The 25,690-nt window shown below is 46.5% G+C and overlaps 1 protein-coding gene across 1 annotated transcript in view; it reads left to right on the plus strand.

Moving 5' to 3' along the window:
- The window catches only part of LOC135369426 (nose resistant to fluoxetine protein 6-like), a 31,997-nt gene extending 6,648 nt beyond the window's left edge, over nt 1–25,349 (plus strand). The window contains exons 3-15 of the mRNA XM_064603017.1: nt 1,854–1,965; nt 5,554–5,638; nt 11,450–11,538; nt 11,605–11,781; nt 13,441–13,534; nt 16,146–16,238; nt 16,339–16,504; nt 18,584–18,666; nt 18,731–18,853; nt 19,513–19,633; nt 20,968–21,154; nt 22,561–22,703; nt 22,993–25,349. Coding sequence (XP_064459087.1) covers nt 1,854–1,965; nt 5,554–5,638; nt 11,450–11,538; nt 11,605–11,781; nt 13,441–13,534; nt 16,146–16,238; nt 16,339–16,504; nt 18,584–18,666; nt 18,731–18,853; nt 19,513–19,633; nt 20,968–21,154; nt 22,561–22,703; nt 22,993–23,223 — 1,704 coding nt within the window. The 3' untranslated portion in view covers nt 23,224–25,349. The remainder of the gene's footprint in view (nt 1–1,853; nt 1,966–5,553; nt 5,639–11,449; nt 11,539–11,604; nt 11,782–13,440; nt 13,535–16,145; nt 16,239–16,338; nt 16,505–18,583; nt 18,667–18,730; nt 18,854–19,512; nt 19,634–20,967; nt 21,155–22,560; nt 22,704–22,992) is intronic.
- The last annotated feature ends 341 nt before the right edge of the window (nt 25,350–25,690 follow it).

A 25,690-nucleotide genomic window follows, 5' to 3' on the forward strand; every position in this document is an offset into this window, starting at 1 on the left:
AGAATTTCCATGTGCATGTTCCATATATGTCCAGTGCATTTAAAGGAACCATAAAAATGATTAGAGACCAAATCGCTGTGGCATAGTGGTTATGATACGAGAAAAAATGCAATGTAAACTAGACGAGTCCAGGACGAGGGCGAGGATGACGACAACCATAACAAAGCCCCTTAACGCACGATTCTGGAAGGTGACACAGATTCAAATGCCGAAACCGGCTGTGCTGCGTGATTATTGCTAGTTCAGGCTGCCAAGGGGGACGCCGGACAAAGTAGGAGACACGACAACAGAACTACTACTTTGTGTCCTACTCTGTCCGGCGTCCCCCTTGGCAGCCTGAACTAGTAATGTCAAACCAACTACCCCAACTTAGCACTTTGGTGTGCTGCGTGAGGTTTTTCCTGGGTTTTCCCGCAGACGTTCCTGATTAATGTAGACACAATTTCCCCTGAAGTCGGCCCAGGACGCATACTACTCCCCACCCCCTGTGCCCCACTCCTTCCGGCAGTCCTCTCTCGATCTGCGCACGTCGGGTACGCCGCTCATAGCCACAGTTGCTTCGCGGCGCTAACACAGAACAACAACAACAACAAAAAAAAAAAAAAGATTAGAGCGAGTCACACTTTCTTTGTGCTTCCAATGGTGAAGATGTGCTCGAGCACTGACACCCAATGTTGAATGTCGCCTTTCTATGTCGGTCCTCAATACAGCAATTTCGAAAATTACTCAATAGTCAATTCGAATTCGCGATAGCGGTTCAATAAGTCATGATAATAGGCGCCTCCGCTGCGGCTGAAATGAATTCCGACAACGGCCTGGAGGGGGACACGCGGAATATATTGACTCCCCGATGCAATGATAGCGTTAATTTTCAAGGTGGCCCTGAAGCCGAGTTAAGGTTACCCGAAGGTCGTTTCTTCGAAAGCTTCCTTTGCGCAGCCTACCAACCGTATACGATATTTCACTTACTAACCGAGCTATTTCTCTCTTCATTCTACTTTTCGCTCGAAGGCTGATTGTGTTTCTTCAGCTCCGAGCAGCTTAGGCTCTTAAAGGAAAGGCAAAATATATGATGCGATGCTAATGATGATGACGTTCGCTTTCATGGCGGAGAAGCAATTTCTAGATAGTGAGTCAAACAATTCGTAAACAAGGATGAAGCCACAATATTTGTGAACTTTAGGTCGAACATTTTCCCAAAAATGCACTGGAAAAAGTCGACATTGGTCATACTAATTCGACATTGGCAGCAAACACAAGAAGACTCGAAATAATGTGTGGCTATCGCCGCCATCTTGCTTTTTTGTGTGTGCCTGTGCTTGTCGCTTGTGATGTACTCTTTTGCTCTTATGTTGGCCGCATGTTCGATCGAATTTATTTACTATCGACGCAAGCTTGTCGTTTGGGGGCTGAACGTTTGCTTTGTCTTTCTTATACAACTAATTAGCTGCGGGACGACTATACCTAGTGGCACTGTATGTGGGCGTCAACGATTCATTTTGGTTGTCTCCGCAGCGCTAACGTGTGGGTGACGTATTGGATTATTAAAAAACAAACAAGCAAAGTAAATTATGACGGAAAGTATCTGCTGTGACGCTGCAACACACAAACAAACGAACACAGCACAGGCTTCAAGGTGCCCAAGAAGCAAGAACAAGGAGTGAGTGCATGCCCTGTTCGTTTAGTGAGGCCCCATGGCCCCATGTAGCGACGCATGAGGCCCCATGGAGTGTAGTAATTAGCGCACTTGATCAGGCGGTGCGCGGTTGGATTCGTGCCGCTGTCTGACTTTTTTGACGACTGCCATATTTCGAAGTAATTAAAGTGCCGTGTGCTTTGTGATTATATTTCAGGCCGTGTCCGCCGCTCTGAGCCAGGCTGACGAACGAGCTTCCGGAATAGTGCTTGGACTTTGCGTGCCGACAGAATGTAAAGAAGACGACATTGAAAAGCTCATCGTAACTCGTACGTGTTGCCGTCTTACTTACTACCCGTCTGCTCATGCGCGAATACAACATCAATGTTATTTGTGGCTTTCTACTTTCCCTCATAGCTCTAACGTGTCCCTCTCGGAGCAAATGAGGTTTATTCAGTGACGCCACCTATCTAAAAGGCAACGCCAACGCCACCTTGACAGGGGCGTCGGAAGGTGGGGCAGAGGGGGCGGTCGCCCCCCCCCCCCCCCCCACCACGAGTTTTCGCTCTGCGATTCCCGCCATCCCATTTTTCATCTGTACGTGCCGTCAGGGACAGACCCGCTTTCAGCTCTGTTACCGCGCAGAGTGAAAACCAACACCTGCATAGGTATATCCAACCTGTATTTGTGGACTTGCTGCGCGAAGAGTAGCGACAGGCCATTCAGTAGCCGTGCCTAGACGATACACGAAAATGCAGATTTCGCTCCAGCGACGGACGTCGACTACAGGTTTTCCCGGTGATTTTAATCCAAGCACCATCGAAATTAATCCATGTGCCATGCAAACTTTATGGAGCATGGATTAATTTAGCTGGAACTTGGATTAAAATCGCCGGGAAAACCTGTAGTTTTTATCAACGCAGGGAAACATGCGAGGCTAGAAAGCGAAACTCTCATCCTCCGGCGAGGAGTCCTTAAGCAGTTCACTAGTGTTCTTGATGACTTGTGTAGCATATCTGCTGTCTGTGCCTGAGCCTATGACCAGAACACTCGACAGAGGCATTTTAGTGCAACAATAATTACACCGTTTGCAAACGAAACCATTGCGTTTTTGACGAGAGCAAAAATAAAAAATATAAAGGAACACGCTACCGCTCGCTTACTTCTATTTCTCTTATCACACTTAATGAAACAATCAAACAATATTTCAGCTTACCGCTTTCAAACGCCAATTTCTTTTTCGCCTCAAGGTAATCAAGAACGCGAAGTGACCTTCTCATATGGTGTTACGACCTCAGCAGACATCGGACTGCATGGACGAGTCGTTTCTAATAAGTACATCAAGGCTTCTCTGGGTTAGCTTAGGTTAAGTTGGGTTAGGTTAGGACCCGCCCCCTTGCCGTGAGAATATTCCGACGCCCCTGCATCTTGATACAAAAGACCGTGAAAGGGCTCGCCGTTGTCGGTCTCACAGAAGTGCGCAACGTCACTACTAACTCACTCCTCGCACTCCTTCGCACGTAGTCATATAAAGTCAGGATGTCAGCCAATCGCCGCAGGCGATTTCGAACACAGGCTCTGTGTGGCTATCGGTGGCTTCCCGTGCGGCTTATGGCGACCCATCTCCATAGCTACAGCCACCAATAGCGCGGTGATGATTGGTCGAGTCTTAATTGCTATACGTCACGTCGGTTAAGCAATCAGGCTCTGTTTCGAGGTGGTGTTGGCACTGTCTGGCAAAGGCGAGACAGCCGCCATGATGCATGTCCATGCAAAGTTTGGTTTGTTCCTGGAAATGCAGTGCTATTTAAAAGACCATTAACGTCGAAAACATGAAAATTCGAGGGATTTAGGCACATAAATTCTCGTACAAGAAACGAGCTCATCGCCACCATCATCAAAGCGATTAAAGCGCGGTGAATGCAATGTAGGTGAGGGTCAGGAACGACACGGCAGCGAATCCGCTAGCGACTGTGGCTCGCCCCTGTGAGTGACATAATGTAAACAAGGCGCTGTAGCGTTCGCGTTCTTGTCTGGTTTCACTTCTTTTCTGTCTTTTTAAGGTTTGCCTAGAAAAGTTCCTAACTTAGGGATTAACTCATTTCGTAAATCAACCATGTACATCTCCATATTTTTCTTTTTATTCCAACCAACCGACAGAGAAGAACAATTCGAAATGACTTATTAAGTAATTTAACCCACATACTACAACACAAAACAAAAAAGTTCCGTTGTTGAGCACCATTTACACGGTCAGAGTCACAATTTCTGACCGTTTGAGATTTATGCACGAAAATTCGCCGCTTAGATCAACTTATCGACTATGGAATGACAACAGCATCTCATTGTTTATGTATACGTTGATATATACGAGCTCCGTAATTCATTTAACGTAGGAGAATCCCTTGGTCTCCACTTGGTAACTTCATGTCCCCACCACCTGAGGCGATATGTGTTCCCACACTGGCTATACACCTTTTTCCGTGTAGCCTCACACCCAGCACTATTGCAACCAGCACAGTCCAGAAAGGAGGAAAGCGATAAGGGGGAGGAAGCATACAGCACGCGTGCTTCCTTCTCTCTGGCTTGGGCGATCAACTGTTTTCAACGTGTCGCCCGGTGAGATGGCGGTGCGCTTTAAATATGGCGGTGTCCATGAGAAAAGGGTGTATGGGTGTAAGGGTGTAAACATGGGTATTATTCTGGGTGCGTCATTCAAGCTTGGGATACTAATCAACGGATCGACCTCAATGTGCCCCACGTGCTATGTCCGCGTGGAACGCATTGTTTACAACACTGTTTCTGTGGATATCGAACACATCGAACGGCGCTTTTTACATTGGCATCAGCATTTACTATAATTACGGACGCATCCTCGAGAAGCTTGGATTGCCAGTGCTAGCACATAGTAGAACCTTTAGGGATTGTCTTTATTTCAAACTGTATAAACAGCAACAACAACAACTTATCCCATACTCTCTACCCCATTGCTGGTACACGTATCTTTGAATGAAGAAGGAAGTCACTGAAAAGGTTAGCCAGCTGCGGGACTCGAACCCACATCTTCTGGATTACTTCTTTCTTCATTCATTGTTCTTAGGCACTGAGCCTTTCTTCTGTGTTCCAGCCTCGGACCATCAATTTTCATAATGCACCTTTAACTTGGTCGTTGCAATGCACCACCCCGTTCACTAAAATTTCACCGGGCTTTTTCTTTTGTAAATCATATTAGATTATTGTGTATTATTATATATTACATGTGTATCATATTATTCACACCAGGTGCGTTTGATAAATCGCTTTTTAACACGTTTTATGGCACCGCCCTTTTTTGTCGCCTTAAAAGAAATGTCGGCACAGTTCCTTATGAAGTCGGCCCAGGACGCACGATGCCCCCAACGATAGTCGTGGGGGTAAGCAGTTCCGTCACAACCTCCTCAGGCTTTTTCGTCAATTACTTGTTGACTTTGTTCCCTTTTTCTGCTTTTCTATTCCCAAGAACTAACGGTTATTAATGGTACCCTGATCAAAGACATTATTATTATTATTGCGGGTGTGCGAATATTCGCGTTTTCGAATTCGAATCCAATATCAATCACTCGGAGTATTCGATTCGCGAATCGAGTATTCGGTTTCCCAAATATTCGGCTATTACCCAAATATGAACGACACCACCCCAAAGCTGCGTTTCACCTGATGCTTCGCTGCATGAGGTGAAGCCTGCTTTACGAAACTGCCACTGTTGCGGCGTCCGTCCCACATGCACTTTAGCTGCGCCGGATATCCAAATATTCGGATTCGCACACCCCTAATTATTATTCTACTTCGTGTACACAAAGTCAAAACGACCCTACACAAAACATATGTACGTGTGACTCTTCAAAAACAAGGCGTCATTGGTTGAATTCCTCTTTCAGTTTCCAATGGAGGAATCAGACCGAGCGTGAAAAACTGCGTGACAGATCAGTACCCGCCTCCAAATGGCAGACAGATCGGGATAATGTAAGTATAGCACTGCGGTGATCAAGCAGCTGTAACAGAGTGGCATAAATGCACGGAGATAGAAATATCTAAGGAGAGGTTGAGGGGCTAACATGCCAGTAGAAATCATTATGCTAAATTTTGGCAGATCTCTCTAAATCTAAAGCAAACAAAAAAATCCCTCGTCGCCGTCGCACTATGAGCCACACTGTCGCGCAAACTGTCGAGCAAAGGTATACAGCTGTATACCTTTGCTAACACTCCCCTAGTGGTTTCACAAGTGTGTCGGTTGACCTGGCGTGGAATAATCACATTGACAGCATAATTTCTTCCACTTACCAAGCCCTATACAGTTCTAAGGCTTGGTTGACGTGGCTAACGGGCTGACATGGTTTGGCTGGTTGGATGGCTCCTGAGACATCCAATGTACATACGGCACTTTCCTAGAGAGTAGGCATCTTGCTTGACGTCACCCGGTCGCCATTACAGCAGTGTGGGAGCATCGTGCCCACGCCAAGTAATATGCACCACAACCAATACGGCAGTTTCCACGAGAGGAGCTATCTTGCCTGACGTCTCCCGTTCGCCATTACATCAGTGTGGGGCCATCATGCCCGCGCCCAGTGATATGCGCCGCAACCAATACGGCTGTGTGGGGGCGTCATAGCCGCGCCCAGTGATATGCGCCGCAACCAATACGGCAGTTCCCTCGAGAGGAGCTATCTTACCTGACGTCTCCCAGTCGCCATTACAGCAGTGTTGGGGCGTCATGGCCGCACCCGGTGATATTGCATCGAAACCAACGTACATCGGCACCGTCCTTCGCTTATCAGCCAGTAGTTCGCGCTAAATTGGAATATCAAGCAACGATATGGGACGTACGAATCAAAAACATTTCAATAACATTGTATCCTAATTAATTAGAAGCTTGAATCAACAAGACATATGTATGCATGTACGTACGTATGTATGTATGTGCGTGTATGTATGTATGTATGTATGTATGTATGTATGTATGTATGTATGTATGTATGTATGTATGTATGTATGTATGTATGTATGTATGTATGTATGTATGTATGTATGTATGTATGTATGTATGTATGTATGTATGTATGTATGTATGTATGTATGTATGTATGTATGTATGTATGTATGTATGTAACTATGTATGTATGTATGTACGTTTGTGTGCGTGCGTGTCACAAAAGTGAGTTTTAATATATCGTAGTAAAGGCGACAGCGTACGTTATACCCAAACTCACTATTAATTGCATCAAATAAGCCAGAGTGGTTGAAAAGCGCGGCATCACGGCATGTACGATATTGGATTCAAGCGAATAGTGGTGTTCTTTTTGGCATCATGATTAAATTTGCATGGACCCCTGAAGGCGGTAAATTCAGTGTCGGTAAATTATTTGAAGAAAGCTTTTACTGTAAACGCAGCTGTTAGCGAGCATCCGCGCGGATACACCAAGGTGTCTTAGGAGAAATGTAGAAATTTGAAGACAATGTTCCCCAAAACATGACAAGCCAATTGCCTGATTCCTTCGGAGTGGCTGATGTCAGGTCGCCCATATTTTTTTGACTGACAGCCATAGTCGAAATCGGATTGCGCTTACGATTTCCTAAAACCCCTATTGGCCTTTGTCCCTCAGCCGGAGACGATACACACGTGCGCGATTTGCTGCAGTTGTTGAAGTATCAGCGTGTTTCTGTTCAGTTAAAAATGTCGACAAACGAAAAAACGCTCTGCAAGTTATCAGTAGTAGGGAATGACCACGAGTATCAGCAAACTCACAGGGAGCTTCGACACCATTAAATTATCAATTAATTACCCATTAGGCCCCCCACAGTAATCAGCATCCTCCAGAGAGTCATCACACTACTTGGGGAGCATCTAACTCGTGTCCAAGCCCCTTGCATGTTTCCGGATACTCGTGGTCATAAAAATAAAATAATAGACAGAAATAGAGTGGAGAGAAACAATTTATTTGAAAATCGACAATGCTGTGTCGAAGAAATCGTTTCCGGAACGGCCGAGTGACTAGCGACCGCCATGTTGCTCGTTGGAGGCTGGCAGTTGCAGAGATCGACGACAGGTGGCTACCTAGTTGCAAGGCATCACACCAGATGGCGCCGCCGTCATGGCTCTATGCGTGAAAGACAGAACAACAAAATACTAGTGGCAGATAAAAACTGCAACAAGAATGACACTGCTTAACAAGTCTAAACATGTGAGAGCACGTACAAAACATCGGGGAAACGGCCTAGCCACTATGGCAAATGCTAAACATGCGACAACACGGAGAAAAGGCTTAACTCGAGCACTTAGCCCTAATCGCAGCGTCACCGCACATCACTACGAAACTCGACGGCTAACATAACATGAAAACAGGAAGGCACTGCTAGACAAGTCCAGACATGCGACAGTGCAGAGAAAACACATCGGGGGGAAAAGGCTTAAGGCGATCGATTAGGCCTAACCGCAGCAGCATCACCACACAACGCACAATTGCTAACACAAGACGACAACCACAAAATGCTAGACATATGGTAAAAAATGAACACCGCTAAACAAGCGACAGCACGGAGAAAAGGCTTAAGACGCACAGCGCTACGAAACTCAACGCCGTGGAAGTCACTGCTAAACCAGTCCAGTCATGCGGGGAAAAGGTTTAACACGAACGCAGTAAAAATGTTTCTTGTAAAAATGTAAAAAATTCTTAGCCGCTACGGCAAATCACTCACCTTCTCCCCGCGGCGGCGAAGCGTCTGCTCCCGTCCACAGCCAGGCCTCAACTCACGAGGCGAAGGCGGAGCAACCGACCACGCGTCCTCGACTAGTTCTCGACACCTCCTCGACTGACGAAAGCACCGCCTCTCTGCGGGTGGTATGCACGCGTGCGCCTACGCGGCCGGCAGCCAGCGGTCATCCCCTTGTGCGCCCCCTGCTGCACCGAGTTTCGGTTTCACTCTCTGATTTCTCTGCGCGCACTCCTAGTGGCAGCGGCTTCTCCGTTTCAGTCTTGCTGTCGTTTCCTTACACGTGTTTATTTGAAAATGCACTATAAAGGGAGCGCGCACTGTGCTCACCTCATCATACATGGAAATGTTCAGCTACCACCCTTTACAAACTTGTCCCCGTATCCACGCTTCTTGGGAAGAAGTGGAGAACGATTGTTTCAACAAGGAGAGTCCCCAGAATGAGCTCGTCACCACTGCTTTTCGCTATGTCATAGACATGGTGGGCTTTGGCAATATAGAAGAGATCTCTCCTGGGACTCTCCTGGTCAGAATGATGACGCGAGCGCAGTGCGCACTCCATTTATAGAATGTATTCAAATAAACATGCGCAAGAAAAGAAGAGTGAAACCGAAACTGAGAAGCAACCCCTTGCAGCTAGGATCGCGCGCAGAGAAAGAAGAGACCTAAACCGAAACTCGGCGCTGCAGGGAGTGGGCGAGGGGATGAGCGCTGGCTGCCTCCCTGCTGCATCGGCGCAGAGGGCGCTAGGAGCGCGCGCATGCGTAGCACCCGCAGATAGGCGGCGCTTTCGACAGTCGAGCGCCAGTGCCGTGTATGCCAAAGGGAATCTGGCCATTAGGACGACCCTAAACAAGAGGCTCGACCTTTCAATCAACGAATGCAACAATTCAGGGAAAAGATTAGTTGATTTCTGGGCATTGAGGCTTACATGTTTGTGTTGTCCCTAAGTGTGGTCTGCCTCTGCAAAATCTCGTTGTTTAAGGCCTTTCAATCAAATTGAGCGTTTTTCATTCGCTGCTGTTTCCTATGCTGGCCTCCATGACACCAAAATTTTCCTGAAAATGGCGGCGTAGCTTGGAATGCCGAAGCGAGGATTTCATGATAAATGTTTATTGCAAACTACTTCAATTTTATTCTGTAAGTGTACATTCTGTTGCAGTTACCTTGCAAATCACCTTGAAATTACGCTCCAGTGTCGGCATTTACCCGAAAATCACATGTTTCCTCGTTGTTAGGCCTAGTAACGACAGCGACCACAGGCATACAGAAAAAAAAAAACGCTACAGATGGCCAAAACTTTGTATTTTATCACAGACTTTTATTCATGAACACACCTTTGCTCGTTCTTGATTGAATCTTGTTATGTTTCATAGAGTTAAAACACGTATAATACCAGCAGTCAGTTCCAACGAGCGGTTCTGCCGGTCAATCTGTTCTGCTAGCATGCACTTCTGCCACTTCTGCCCTTCTGCTATTCTGCGGCTTCCCGACATGCCCCTCTCCATCCAGATAGCGCCTTTAAAAGATGACGCAAAATTCATTATGTTGGTAGGTCGTCAGGGAATATCCTATTCAATCTAATCCAATCCAGTTTCCCGAAAATGTTGGCACCCAGTGAATACGGGTAATATATAGCTTGGATAGCCTGGGGATTAATAGCGACTGTATTTTGGCTTGTGATTGGCCAGAGAGCTCAAAAAGTGGGTGCAGCTCCAGGTATAGGTAGGTCCCATTAATGGCCAGACACTTTGGCATACACGGCACTGTCGAGCGCTGGCTATCGTGGGGAGAGGACGTGCGGTCGTTTGCGCCGCCGTCGCCGCGTCAGTTGAGGCCTGGCTGTCGACGGGAGCAGATGCTCCGTCGCCGCGGGAGAAAGGTGAGTGATTTGCTGCAGCGGTTAGGCCGTTTCCCCAATGTCAGCGCATTTTTAAGACATTCGTGTTAAAACTTTTTCCCGCATGACTGGACTTGTTTAGCAGTAATTTCTACGCCGTTGAGCTTCGTAGCGCTGTGCGTCTTAAGCCTTTTCTCCGTGCTGTCGCGTGCTTAGCTGTGTTCATTTTTTACCCTGATCTAGCATTTTGTGGTTGTCCTCTTGTGTTAGCTGTTGTCTGTTGTGTGGTGACGCTGCAGTTTGGCCTAATCGATCGCCTTAAGCCTTTTCTCCCGATGTGTTTTCTCCATGTTGTTGCATGTCTGGACTTGTCTAGCAGTGCCCTCCTGCGTCGAACCGTACCAACCAACAACAACAACAACTACTACATGAATGATGATGGGATGAGGTGAATCACCGCAACAATTGCGGTACCGTTCCTCAGTGCATGTGGGTTAACATATGAGTGGGATGACGATGAAAAAGAAGAGGCATACACACTCGCACACACACATGACACACGCAAATGAGATATCACACACGCGGGAGCGTCGTAACTGATGAGAATTGTAGTTCATCCGGTCGGCCACCGGAGATGTACTGCTGTGCAGATCACATCTCCACATTCATGGCAAAAGGTCTGAGGTCAAAGGAGTTCGAGCAGGCTAGTAGACATCAAGAACAGATAGAATTAGTGCAGGCATTGGCGGTGCTGCACAGTGTTAGAACAAGGACCCAAGGTTGCCGCAAGGCTGAGCGGCTTGTTGCTTACACGGGTCAGTTGGGACTGGAGCATTCATTGCTCTCCCCAAACTATATAGAGGGCAGTCGATGAGGACGTGTTGAATGCTTGCTACCATGCCGCATTTGGAACACGAGCTGGTTGAAGCAATTAACCAACCAACCAACCAGAACCAATCAGTGGATAAGATTCTGAGTCACACACTGCTGCGATTTGTACGATAACAACCAACCATTACCGACGGTGTGCTAAAAATGCCTATTGGCTGCTCGGTATAGAACAACCACAAACGAATGGGAAAAAGACTGGTTACGTAACAACTGGCCTTCACACGTTCAACAATTGACAAATTTAGAGCGGAATTTTGAGACACGGCCTATATATAAGACATGCCAAAGTCCAGTTAAAGTCTACTTATATATTGATGTTGGATTTACACTTTCAGAACTGCTCTCGCGGTCTTGGGATTGGTGATGCTTACAAGCACTGCTATCGACTTGGTGCTGACTCGAAGGGGCAGACAAGAACGTAAAGGTAAAAAGCACCTTCTGTTGGTTTCAACTGCATAGCTTGATATATCACGGCATTGTTGTTTTGCAGGTACCCTCACTAAGTACATTACAGCATTTTCGGTGACAGCAAACACCAAGATGCTGCTGGCCGTCGCCGACAAAGGCTCGGGCATCTATTCCCTCCGTTTTCTGCACGGAATACGGTTCATGAGCATGCTGTGGATCTTATTTGGTCACGCATATTCTTCGGGCACTACTATAGCAGGTAAACAAGACATCAGTCGGACTCAATGATCCTTCCGTGTCCCACTATAGTAGAAGTACGTGTATTTACTTCTAGCCCCCAATGGGAAGTGTTTGAGGTATTAAGTACTCCAGTACAACTTCAAGTACATTTCTGAGCAATTGTAATTTATGTTCAGGACATTTCATCACTCTGTACCTTCTATTGTACTCTAACTACCATCCCCCAGCACCTTCCTGTAAGTACCGAACAAGTAAGGCAAACGCAATACGTGGAAAATGTCACTAAATTTCAAAAAGGCATGTTTGAACATTGCGGTTTGGAATATTAACGGTTCGTAGTAACCAGTAGCTCTATATATTTTATATCTACTTCACCGTCATCACCATCACCAACATCACCATCAAACTGTGAGCTTTGACGATAGGAACGAAATTTGCAAAGCGCAACGGGTACTTTGAAGTACTTGACGTTGGCAATACGTTCCTGGGCTTGGGAAACAGCAACAACTTTATTGTGAGATAATGAATGCGTAGTCTCATCGCCAGGGGCGATAGTCCACCCCGAAGGACAAAAAAAGACACATGGACAAGACGAAGACAATATCATGGGACAAGTCCATATCAACGGGGGGGGGGGGATATATTTATTAGCACAAAGAAAAAAGGAGGAAAGATCAAAGAGAGAGAAGGAATGTGGGAGAGAATGTGATGAGAGTGAGTGTGTACCCCATTAGGTGAATGCCGCCCCACGGTAAGTTGCCGGAAACCGGATGCCAGCGTTGCGCATTTGGTTAAACCACCAGGCAATAAAGGCAATCGAGAACGGCAGTCGGGAACGGTGAGAAAGGAAGAGAGAACGGAACCCGAAGGGCAATCGAGAGATGCGCAGTTCGAATCCTCCCGACTGTCTGGCTTTGTCTACGACTGTCATAGTTCAGCTTTTCGTGTTTTTAAGACACCTTGAAGCGTGTGCTGTTTTTGCGTGACTTTGTTTTGCTCATTTATCTTCATCACAAACAAGTACGGACATATCTGGACTGAAAGAGCAAGCCCTGAGCGCTCGTCTGCTTGCGTGTTTTGAGCCTCAGAACAGTTACTATCCACCGTGTCGCTTGAGCTGTTCACAAGTTCAGGGACAAGTTGCAAACGTCAAGTGGACACGAGTTCGCTTCCATATGTTTTACTGAACTTTATGGTGAACTGAATTGAATTTTATTTCATCAAAAATACTTTCCTCGCAGGGAACACTAAAAAAAATCTAGATGTACGTTGACAAAGATACCAACTCCAAAATACTTTTGTTCAACCTTGAGGTACCTTGGCTACATGGTACATTTCAGTGCATTTGCAGCGTGGTATTCTTTACTGTGCAGTAAGTAGTTCGAATGCCACGCGTCACATCTGCTGACGCGGCAAAACACCGTAGACGAGGACACAATACCGTACAGACACTTACAGAGGCCGCAATTTCTCTGCAGTCTCTGTACGTGTCTGTAAAGTGTAGTATCCTCGTCAACGGTGTTTTCCTGCAGCCTGCAAAATGTGTCTACGCCAACACGCCCAGTTTGTACTAAGATGCTACGCGTACTTGGTGCTTTACTTGGCGTACAATCTTGACGTATACATCCATCACTGCATCTAGCTGAGTATGTAAAACCTTCGTCAATCTTGCTTTCAGGTGGAATGATCAATCTGTTGGTGCTCATGGATCGGGTCTCCGGAAACATAATTGCAGGCGGATATCTCAGCGTCGACACCTTCCTTTTCCTTGGGTAATGTAAAATGTTTCTCCATGGCGTTTTTGAAACAGTAGTTATCGAATCGAGTCGTCTGCCGGGAGACTGGGAGAAGACACGAGCTTTAATCCTGGCATAGACTTTGCTGTTTCGGTGTGTATCCCTGGATTTCTAACTGGAGCTTTAAGGCAAGTGGCGGCGCAGTTTCAAATGAGGCCCGAGAGGCACGACCCCTCCTCCTGAGCAACGTAGACCATATCGGCAAGCGCGTATAGAGAATAGAATACCGCGGTAACAACACCGCAGCCAACTGACCAGTCAACGTGGTTCGTGCTGTGTGCACTGACATGAAAGCACGAGTCTTCCTGTGTATTCATTTCCAATCGGGACCGCCGTGGGAGGTTACTGGGATGTGCTGGGAAGTGATAATACGGTGTCCGAGGGACGCCATTTCTCCCGCTAGACCTTATCCACGGGACGTCCCAGCATCCGACTAAAGACTTTTTGCGGACGTCCACAGGATCGAGTTGTTCTGTCCGGGAACCGAACCCTAAAGCAATAGCGACTGCACACCCCTCCCTCTCTCCCTTCATTCTCCCTTGGTGCAACGAGCCGCCAACTCAGATCAGCTTAACCGTACGTTGAATGGTGGTACTCACGTGGCAGCAAAAAAAACTAGGACGTTTTGAGCACCTTCAGATGGAGTATTCTGGGGAATGTCGCTCATGTGAATACGCGGTACAGCTCGCATCAGAGCTAACTTGAACGCCATTCCGGCCTGCGAACTGTGGTGGTGATTAGCAGAAATAACGGCGGGGCCTGTTTTGGTAACCTGTTTCCAGTTAGAGAGATGGTCCTCGTTACGCAGGCTTGAGAGGTGTTCAAGTCAACTTTGACGCGAGCCGTACAACGTAAACATACAGAGCCTGTCACCTCGTATGTCCAAACCATCTATTGGCTAGCTTTCGTTTCGTGTTACCGACGCAAAGCAACTGCGTTCGTGAGCGCAGAAGCATCTGACGAACGACCACCGGTGAATGGAAAGCAGTTCGAATTTATCCGAAAAGCGCCGCCTTGCGAGGGTTCCAGTAACCAATAGCTCAGTAAGAAAAGTCTGGTTGATGTCTCAGGTCGTTAATTTTCCCATCCATCATCATCAATGCATTCATTGTTGTTGATGGGTTCATTTACTTTTTTGTCGAGACAACTTCGCTTCGCGGGTTACCAGCCCCCGCGACAATAGAAAGTAGCACCCTTGACCCAAATCCACTGTGCAGCAATCTTTCACTTCACAATACGCGAAGCACACCTGTGATGTGGGTAAACCCCATCCTGGACTATAGAGGCACCTGGATATTTTGGTCACTGAACGGCGTGCCCTATTTAATGACAGTCCGTGATCACTGAATGACGTATCCTGCTCAGTACGGGCGCTTATTGGGGCTAGGTCGACCACCGTCTTCTTTTTGAAAGGGAAACTAATCGTCGTAACGCAGATGAAGAGCAATGGAAAGCTGTCATGTGATCATGTAGCAGTACCGTATAGTATTCAGAATGAGAACGTGCTAGGCAAAGTGAGCTTTATACTTCATACAACGATTCATACGGATATGTACTACCACGCATGTATGCTACACATCCTTACATTATGTTGTATATATGTTCGAATGTCGTTACTATTCGCTTGCATTCGTTACAGTCAAAATAACTGCTCACTTCGGATTTGCTCCGGATAGTTCATTGCGTTTCGTACAATACGGCTGTCACACGGATGCTCCAATGGTTGTTGAGAAGAACGACGACCGAACTGAATGGCAATTGGACGCTGCTACACGGCCATGCAGTTTGAATTATCGTTGACTTGCATGGTCTCCGGAGCGGAGGAGGTTGGGGAAACGTCATCAAAGATGCTAAGGGTCCTTGAAAGCTGCCGCTGGTAACCTTGAGAACATGGAACAAGCAAGCGCTAAACAAACGCACGCAATAAACCTGCAGCAGATACCATAAAAAGTCCTGAAACTTCGAAATAACAGCTCTTTTTCTTATAACATGTGGTTGGTCATTCGCAAATTCAATGTTTTACTCTGGACATCACGCACCAGCACGACGGCGGCACCACGTATCGTACAAACATGTATATATTTAATTAGTTGGTTGCGTGAAATGCACTATTCGAACTCTATTAAATTAATTGATTATCACTCTCTCACGCACACAGTTCCTCATATGTGTGTGTGTGTGTCTGTCATGCGCCTCACGTCACTAAGATGCCTTACGCCTACCAAAACTACAGGTTTTTCCGCCGATTTTAATCCAAGTACCATCGAAATTAATCCACGTGCCATGCAAACTTTATGGGGCATGGATTAATTTAGCTGGCACTCGGATTAAAATCGCCGGGAAAACCTGTAGTCGATGCAGATGGACGCGCGTAGCGCGATACGGCGGGCAACGTGTCAAGTGACCACCTCCCGAGGGGCATGGGACTGGCCCGTGTTGCAGGGGGACAGCGTCAATGGTGCTCGAAATGATCAATGGCCACTGCTTTCAATTGTCATTCAAATGCTCGCGTGACAGTTGTACTAGCCTCTGTACCAAAATTATATTCACACACCACTGCTTACGACATGTTCATGTTTGTTTTCAGGGGGTTCCTGCTTAGTTACAACATGTCAAAACACGGAAAACGGACAAACAAGATAATCCTCTGGATGACGTGCGTTTTAAGATTTTACATCAGGTGAGACCGCGTTGGCGAGACACGTGCACCGTTACCTCTGCCCTCGAGGCTATCAATAAATAAATCCTCTTCTCATAGTGAACACATCTTTTCCTCGCAGAATAATAGCGCCCGCATTTTTCATGATAATGTGCGTGTATCTTCTGCCACTCATCATCACGGGACCAAGAGCTCAGGAACTTTACGAACGAATGTTTGCAGACTTTGGAGGCAACTGGTGGTCTCTTTTGCTGAACATCCGCAATATCATGGGCGACGTGAATGTTGTAAGTGGTATGCTCATAGGAAGAAATATAGGAGAAGACGAACACAACATTGAAAACTCGCAACGGCCAAATGCATACATATGTTAAAGAATAGCGGTTGATAGCCGCAAGTACATTTACCCCCAATTGCGTTTCAACTACTCGTCTAGCGTGGCTTGGTCTATATGTTCGTGGGACGTGCCATATGCTTGAGCTCCTAATTGCAAGCCCAACTGATTACTGAACTCCTGACAGTTTAAAACCTTATGTCGACTCTGTAACAATGAATTACCAGTAACCTGGGGGGGGGGGGGGGTGATGGCAGGATAGGCTCGCCGTTGTTGGCCACACAGAAGTGGGCGTCGTCACGACTATAGCCAAAAAAAAAAGAACGCATAGCAAAACAAAACACAAAGGAAGGACGGACGGATGGAGGATAAAGGAGGTTGAAGGATGGCGATGCGGCGAGGTGCACGAGTTCATCGGGGAGAGTAGAGTATTAGATGGGTCGATCAGCAAGGCCTGTCTTCAGCAGGAAGAGAATGAGGTCTCTTGCATTGGCGGAACGTTCGGCAGAAGAACCAGCGGGGTAGAGGATGTCCGCTAGCGTGCCCGAGGTGGAGCGAGGGAGATGTGTTTCGCGCGCAGAATGGTATGCTCGGCAGTCTCACAGGATGTGTTCGATTGTTTCGGGTTGTTGACAGTGGCCACAGCAGGCGTCACCCCTAGAGCCTATCTTGAACAGCTGAGAATTGGTGAACGCACACCCAGTGCGGAGCCTATGGAGCATGGTCTGGATGCTTCGAGGAAGATTTTTCATGGGAAGAAGTACCAGTCCATGGGTACCAGTAACCTGGATTATGTTGTTGCTAGGGATTACGCCAATGACAGTACGTCTCTGCACATGAGGGAAATGAAAGTTTGGAGAATAAGCACGTGACAAAGCGGCTGTCCACTCAGAAAGCAGCAATAAGGGGGCATTCGCAGACGGGCCACAATAGCATGACGAAAAAGATGAAGCAACGTGGTGATGGTGAAAGGGGTCGTCGTTATCGGCCTCACAGAGGTGGGCAACGTCAAGCAAGATTGACGCCCTGGAGAATGTGCTGCCTGGACCGACTTCCAAGGGAACTGCGCCGACATATGTCTGAAAGACCCGGTCTGAGGAAAAGCCAGGAGAAACCCCAGACAGCACACCCAGCACCGGGATTCGAACCAGGGTACCTCGCAGTCTCGACGTGAGATGACCAGCACGCTGACCACTGAGCCAGCCCAGATGGCGAAGCAACCTCGACTTCACGTGCAGTTGTTGTGGTACCTTATTGGAGATTATCCACTGCACAAGCTACTAGACTATAGGGACCATGTCATAAGGACCCCTTCCCAGCGCCGCATTTGGAGGCTAACGGTGGCGCTACTCATCGGCACGGTTATTGCTTCCTCAATTTCTACAGTACTCTGTACAGCTTACCTTAGTATTCTTGTACAGGCGGTGGATGTCCCACGTGAGATGCTTCCTTGTAACGTTCATTATCATCGTCATTCTACGCGTTTTTATAGGAACTGTTGCTGTCGTCTGCTACGATAATCGTGCGCCCGCTTCTGCGCGTTCAAAATTAAAATTTCCATCGACCAATCATGATGCAGATCGCCTAGATCTTCTGCAGATGAGTAGCGCCCCTAGCGGATTGTGGGGACGTGCTCCTCATTAGGTTTGTCGATTATGACGTGGTCGCTATAATCTAGTAGGTCGTGATCCAATGAAACCGTTATACGTGCACGAGGGGAAAGGGAAAAGCTGAGGGCCTGTGCGAAAGGCTGTCCTACTTGCATAGTTTATTAGAGGAAGTTATACCTGCCCTGTATTAACCGTCAGTGCGTGTTGTCAACGTGGCGTAGTGTAGTGTAGTACATACATTTGTATAAAACGTTCGATGTACTAATGCATCGTGTACATATCTGCACATAGAACATCCCATGTTCACAGCTCACATCTACATGTGACACATGGACATTGCAAATGATCGCTGTGTCAAGTTGAATGCTTTATTAAATTGACGTCGACAAGCTGATGAGTTGGTGTTTCTCTGCACTATCCAGGAAGCCCTGGGTCACCTGTGGTATCTCTCCGTGGTTTTTCAACTCTTTCTGGTCTCCGTCACCGTGCTTGTTGTGTTTCAAAGGCAAGTATAACTTGTTTCTCCGGTGCTTTAAGCACGGAAGCATAACTGATACCCCATTCACCAGGAAGCCTAGGCTTGCCGTAGGATCGTTCTGCATCCTCTCCATTGCTTCCTGCGCAATTGCGACGTGGAAAGTCTACGGAACTGGACTGCTTCCTTTCCCACTTCCAGTGACTCTGACATACCCGTGAGAAAAACTTTTATATATTATATTTTTGTCCCGTTTTACTCGGCTCAGCTAGTGGCCTTCCCACAAAAAAGAAAGAACCTGCCACGAAGCTCGTTTCTAAGCATTTTGTCTGCAAAACACGCAGTAGGAGAAATGAATAACTTACCAATAACCTTAACGCAAATGCCACACGTTTTCAACAGGTTTTCACAGAGGGTCGAGCTTCACTTAATGGCAATACGGCAGACAACCAAGTAGACGACAGTTGTCGTCTGCTTCCTCTGTTGTTTCTCTTCGGCTACCTTCGTTATACCCATGCCACACGGGCAACTTTCAATGATTCTTGAATTCAATTATCTTTGAACACGCATGTGGCGCCACCAAGCGTGTAACGTATCAACTTCGCAAAAAGCATGGAATCCGATGCTCCCTGAAAGGTTGACACGTTACACCCTAGATGGCGCCACGCGCGTGTTCAATGACGATTGGTTTCAATGATCATTGCAGAGTGCACGTGTGGCAGGGATATTACAAAAACGCACCGTTTGCATAAGGGTTATCGAAATTAACACACTTTATCTCTCGTGCAACTTTGGAGACATCTTAAAATGACAAAACAGTTTAAGGAACCCAGTTTACAAGATGCGCTCTACAAGTATTTCTTATCTTTCATCTAGTGACCTGCTGGGCAGTATAAACAGGCTGTACTCTCAGAGTCCACTTCATGGCGCACCCTTCTTCATTGGCTGCATCACCAGCCTTGTTCTGCTAAAATACAAGGACGAAAAGATGTCTACTGTAAGCCGACGTTGTTGTTGTGGTCTCACCCCGTTGTTGGCCTCACATTTGTGGGTAGTGCACTTGAAAAGGACAAAGCGCAAATCCGAGAGTAATAACAGTTTCCAGCCATCTCAATTGCACTTGCTCCCATTTTATTCCTTTGAGCACGCAATTTACTCATCAGTAGCCTACTGCAGATAGTTCCTAAACTTCACAGATGTTCTTCTGAATTCAACTCGGCGGGAATATCGGAATAATGTTTGTTTGTAAGAAACAAGAGAAGAGAAACTGAACCCCTCCCAATGGTGTTCTGCTACACCTAGTATAAGTTTTCTCCGCCCCCCCCCAAAAAAAAAGCTACTACTTTACTACTTCTCAATTGCTCTGCACGCAAGTTCTCTGTTCACATTTTCACTAGAAGTTCACTATTTACAATTATCCCAAGATCATGCACAGAGAAGCCTAGAAGGATGTATCCATCCCACAGCTCTGAACACATTTCATAAGTGCCGCCAAGGCAGCATCCCTCGTGTTCGTTGCCCAAAGTATCAGCAACTTCACTATATCGAAGACCATGCTGTCCAGTCCATCAAGTGTAGCTTTCAGTGTAACTCTTTGTGAGTAACCTAATGCCGTGCTCACTTTGCTCCTGCAATAACGTAATCTAATTAAGCCATTTTCTGCTTACAGTGTGAGACATGGGTGATTCTTTCTTGACAACTTGTGCCTCATGCATGTCAAACGATTTTGCTTATTTTATATGTCAGTTAGAATTTGAAGTCCGTTCATATGTTTTTTTTTTTTTATTTAAGCATAGGATTAGGTTTATGTACGTAGTAGGGTTGTGAGGACAGGGCGTGGAATGCAATCTCCATGCAATGTGTGGCATTATTTTACACAGGGTGTAGTCCCTATAGGGGCTAATGGTCGCGACAATGCATGTAGATCCCAGAGGGACTAAAATAACTACTTTTTTGTGATAGTGTGTCACGACTAGAGCTGAGATGAGGATTGCACATATAGTGCAGGCTACTACAGTCGTGTTCAACCCAAGAATGGCGTCTCCGGCGCTGAAGCACGGCTTTATATATATTCTTATCACGTTTTTTTTTTTTTTTTAATATGAGAAGATAGCCTTTCTCAAAAGTAAATGTGGCCCGAAGGAATTCTACATACATCGTTTGAAACACTATGTTCACAGGGAGAGAAAGAGGCACCTACAATGCCGTTCTTAACGGGAACACGACTACGTAGAACGTCAGGGGCTAGTCATGCCGCTTGTCAGACGGTCCACCGCAAGTGACAGTCAGATAGTCCATCGTTCCAACCGTTCTCGTATTGTTATCGTTCAGGTATCGCAGCTCCTCTTCTGGGCCTCAGGAATTACCTGCGCCAACATTGCAGTCTTCGTAACGTACGACTTCAATCGAGGAGTTGAGCCGGCCCATTGGGCAACCTTGTGCGCCACGTTCTTCCAGAGGGCGCTGTGGTCCATGTGGCTAGCATGGTTGACGTTCGCGTGCGCCACTGCAAGAGGAGGTATGCTAAATGGTCCATTCCTTCCTCGCATAGCGGAGGCTGTTTGCGGCTTGCATTGGTCACAGTTATGTCGCTACGTCGAGCCTGGGATTATAACAACACCCACAGGGTGTTGTTTTATTTGTTACAGAATGTTTTTTTATAAACGAACAGTCAGAGCAAAACAGATGGCCATTTTAGCAGGTGGGTTACACGGCCAGGCATACATCCTGTATGCAACTGCTGGACGACTAATTGGCTAAAATTCATTAATTAACTTATTAATTAGATGTTTTCTGGGAAATGCGAGACAGCAGAATTGGAGCCAGCCATTATTCAAATCCATCGTCCTTATTAAACACCCAGCGAAGCGAACGTAACAACTTTATTACAAGATGATGACTGGGGAATTTCATCGCCAGGGGCGATTCTCTACCCCAATGCTAGTGGTGATGCGGTGAATGAAATAATGAGCCCCTTCGCAACAAGGATCGAAGTCCTAATTAGTCCTAATCGAATTCCTAAGAATCGAGTCCTAATCGAAGGACTAATTAGTTAAAATTCACGAGTTAGCTTATTAATTACATGTTTTCTGGGAAATACGAGACAGCAGAGTTGGAGCTAGTCATTATTCAAATCCATCGTCCTTATTAAACACCCTGAGAAGCGAACGTACTTAGACATATAAATTGCCAAATTTCGCTATGCACATGAGCCGTACCAGAACTAAGCACTACTCGAACGCAGAAAGAGTGACAGAGTGTCCATGTAAGACGGCTACGTGTATTAGAGTGATGGAACTCATTGGAGTAGGCGCTAAGCCAGATAGACCGCTACCTGACTCAGATAAGGCGAAGGTCGCGCCGTTTCTGCGCTCGCAAGCGATGTAGTTCTGGTTTCGGCTCATTTGCATAGCGAAATTTGACAATTTATATCTCGAAGTACGTTCGCTCCAGAGGGCGTTTTACAGGGACTGTGGATTTGAATAATGAGTCGCTCAAATTCTGCTGTCCCGCATTTCCAAGAAAACATGTTTCATGAGCTAATTAATTAATTTTCTCTAATTATTGGTCCAATAGTCGCATACATTGTCCTACAGGATGTTCGACTGGCCGTATAACCCACATGCCAAAACGGCATCTATTTTGCATATTTTTAAATAAAAATTATGTAACGAACAAAAAGAAGGCCACTTGTATATCACACAAATTTTTCCGGATGCGATTGTCCCTTTAAGAACGCAGACAAGAAAGACACGGACGGGACAACGCTGGCAGTCAACTAACCAAACAAGTATTACAGGATGGTTCAGATGCTTTCGTTGTTCAACACTGTCCTTGCCGTTGCACACCAACTACCTCGTGTTGCATCCTGATTCATGTGAACATTTCGTGTCTTTTTTTTTTCTTTTTTTTTTTCTATTCCAGGCATGATATGTAGTTTCCTATCTTGGGGAGCATTTGCACCTCTGAGCAGGCTTAGCTACGGTGTCTACCTGATCCAAGTGCCGTACTATTTTGTCAGAGATTACACGGCAAGGGAAAGGATTTTCTACTCGGACTTTACTGTTGTAAGTATGACGCGAAAGAGACATAGTTATGCCATAACACACGTACGAGAAGTCTTCAATGATCGTTGAAATGAATGGCCATTGTACGTGCGTGTAAATGCATCAAGATGTGAACCTCTCAAATAACTTAGGATCCAATGCTCTCTGTTGGTTGGCACGTTCAATGGCCCTTGGCTTCAATAATTGAAGGTAATAATAATAATTGAAGACTTCCCGTATGTGTGACAGGGGTATTAATTGCATATCGTACACAGAACTACACCAATCCGTTGCATTGCATCTCTTTCAGATAACTCAGTTTTTCGGCGCCACGGTGTGGTGTTACCTTCTCAGTTACTTCCTGTTCATCGCTTGCGAAGCACCAGTTGGACGTTTGGAGAAACTCGTCTTTCAGCGGGAAAGAAGGATGGAAAAGGTGGAGCCACCCGTGAATGGGAAAACTGCGAGCTTCGAAAAAGAACCCGGGAAGCTGCCATTGGGTTACAGCAATAACGGCTTTGTCGAACAGAGCAACCTGTAGACTCGCACCTGTCTTTGAACAGATTTCCTGTGCCGAGGTCGTTTCCTCGCTGACTATTACTACGGTGAATGTAGTACATGTACGCATCGTCTGTTAACGATCACCTAGCCAGACTGTTACATTGTGGTGGAACTTCAACGGTCTTTCTGTGACCAATTACACCACTACGACTGAGGTTTTCGGAAAGCTGGGTTTCTATGCCACCGCATGTCAAACATTTTAGCCCTGCGCGACAACAACAATTATATTCTGACAATGAAGTGAGGAGGTTTTCGTTTCCACTCTTGGAGTAGAACGCGACTCCATACCTATAGGGGGTCTAATATGAGTGATGACGATGATGAGAGATGACGGTGGTGATCAGAGTGGCGATGGCGAGATGGTGGGACGCAATGACGCCCTGCGCGAGCCGCTCGTTTAGCCAATCAATTTCAGCGCGAAGCCGAAAACCGTAACCTAGGTACTATTTGTGAATATGGGAATTTGCGACACTAAGCACGATGTCAAAGGTAGACTGTATCAGCAACCTCGCTGTTAGTATAGGCACGCTAGGAAAATAAGAGCTCGAATGCATGAACGGACGAAGGACAAGGTTCGGAATCGCTATACCGATTTTCACGTCGCGAGACAACGCTGATCAACATGAAGTTCATTAGGCCATAGGGTCCAGTATGACAGCAGTTGCTAACAGCATTGCTCTACGCAGCTGACGATATAGATGACCGATGCCGGCATTCGTACCACTTCCGGCATCTTTCATTTCCTTCAAACCCACGCACTAAACCCTAGTCATGTTCATATATTGTCATACAATACTTCATTATACTCACACCATTACACCTCATTACTATAGGACCGTAATGGTTAACGTAAACTCTAATTTGCTTCATCACCATAACGTTCGTACTACGCCCAAATGAAACAGCATTGTACAGCTTGAAGCAGAGTTAACTTGAACACGCCTCAGACCTGCGGAGCGGTGAGACTGACTCAGAATGACACTGAGTGGGCATTTTCGGCATTGTGCTAAAAAAATGAGGGTGCACTCTGAAAACGCGACCACCTTCGCGTGTATCATTTACATTAGAGGGTCCATCGTGTGCTATCGGTTTTCCGTACGTAAGGGATAACGTTAGAGGTTCTGCGCATGCGCAAAACATAAAGAGAGCTTTACGCAGTGCGCAGAACCACCGCACTATCTCTTGCGAGCACACAGGCGATACCGTACGATGCAAACATCTACTGAGATAAGGGCATCGCATCCGTGCAATATCGGCCAGCATACGCCTTTACATAACCGCCGCAAACCCAAACAAACGTCGCGACAATAACCACACCTGAGGGTAATGCCGAGTCAACAGCTCATGGCAAGTCGGACACATACTCAGGCAGCACAATGTACTGAAAGTCGAGTGCAATAGGGGTGGGCGGTATGTGTCTTATCAGTGTTCTTTAGTTTCACGAGCCTGTTCAAGGCCTTCCACCTACCCGCCCACCCCTATTGCACCCGACTTTCAGTACATTGTGCTGCTTGGGTAGCAGCACTCGCAGCAGTGGGACACTCGAAACACTCTTTCCCTTTATTTCACCTAAGCGCCGCTAGGGTGGCTCCCTTCCAGCTGCTCAGGTCGGAGGCGCATTCAAGTTAATTCTGCTTCGGACTGTACAAGGGGGCAACGCTCCAGGTAAAACCACTGCTCTGTCCTTCACGATGTCATTCGCCCCGTCAGGCCCTTTCAGATTTCCGCAGGTTGCTCACAATTCGTACGTCGCTGCACGGGGCCATGCATACCTAGCGGCTAACACTATGAGATATCACGCACTGCGTCATAATCAGGACGAAGAGTGACAAGAGCAACAGTGCGGCGGAAAGATATCATAATTTCGTATATGTACGTGGTCAAAGCGATAGTGCCTGATCGAAATGGTGTTGGAATGTGTGGTTTTGTGTGTGCATGTATCTACAGATCAGATTGATGTGATCTGATTGCCAGGTATACATCTTGTCATGAAAGTGGACGGAGTTTATTGAAGCTTCTAAGGCATCATTCACACTCAATGGGGGAAACTCAAACATTTATTCAAATACGAAAAGAAACGCATCTGAACAATAAAATTCCATAAATAACAGCCTAAAATGTGGAATGTCTGGTGCTCACTCGCATCTTTTTGGAAGAGACTGATCACCTGCAGAAATAACGGTGACAGACGCATACCACGATCGACCATTCTCTACACGCATGTCGTTCTGGGCTGGAGCACACATTTTACGTCGCGAAGTAGGCAGCTACAAACTTGAGGGCGAGGTTATTACTAGAGCTGAATATATCACGCACCAGTCCATTCTGACTCAGGTCATTGTCTCTCCAACGATCTAAAATAATTGTAGTACCGAATGTTTCCTGGGGAGGCAGTGCAATGCGGTTCTGTGAGATGCAAGAGATCCATACGACGATTGCGGTTAAAC

Source organism: Ornithodoros turicata, chromosome 9, assembly GCF_037126465.1.
Source record: "Ornithodoros turicata isolate Travis chromosome 9, ASM3712646v1, whole genome shotgun sequence".
In the NCBI taxonomy this organism is placed as follows: domain Eukaryota; kingdom Metazoa; phylum Arthropoda; class Arachnida; order Ixodida; family Argasidae; genus Ornithodoros; species Ornithodoros turicata.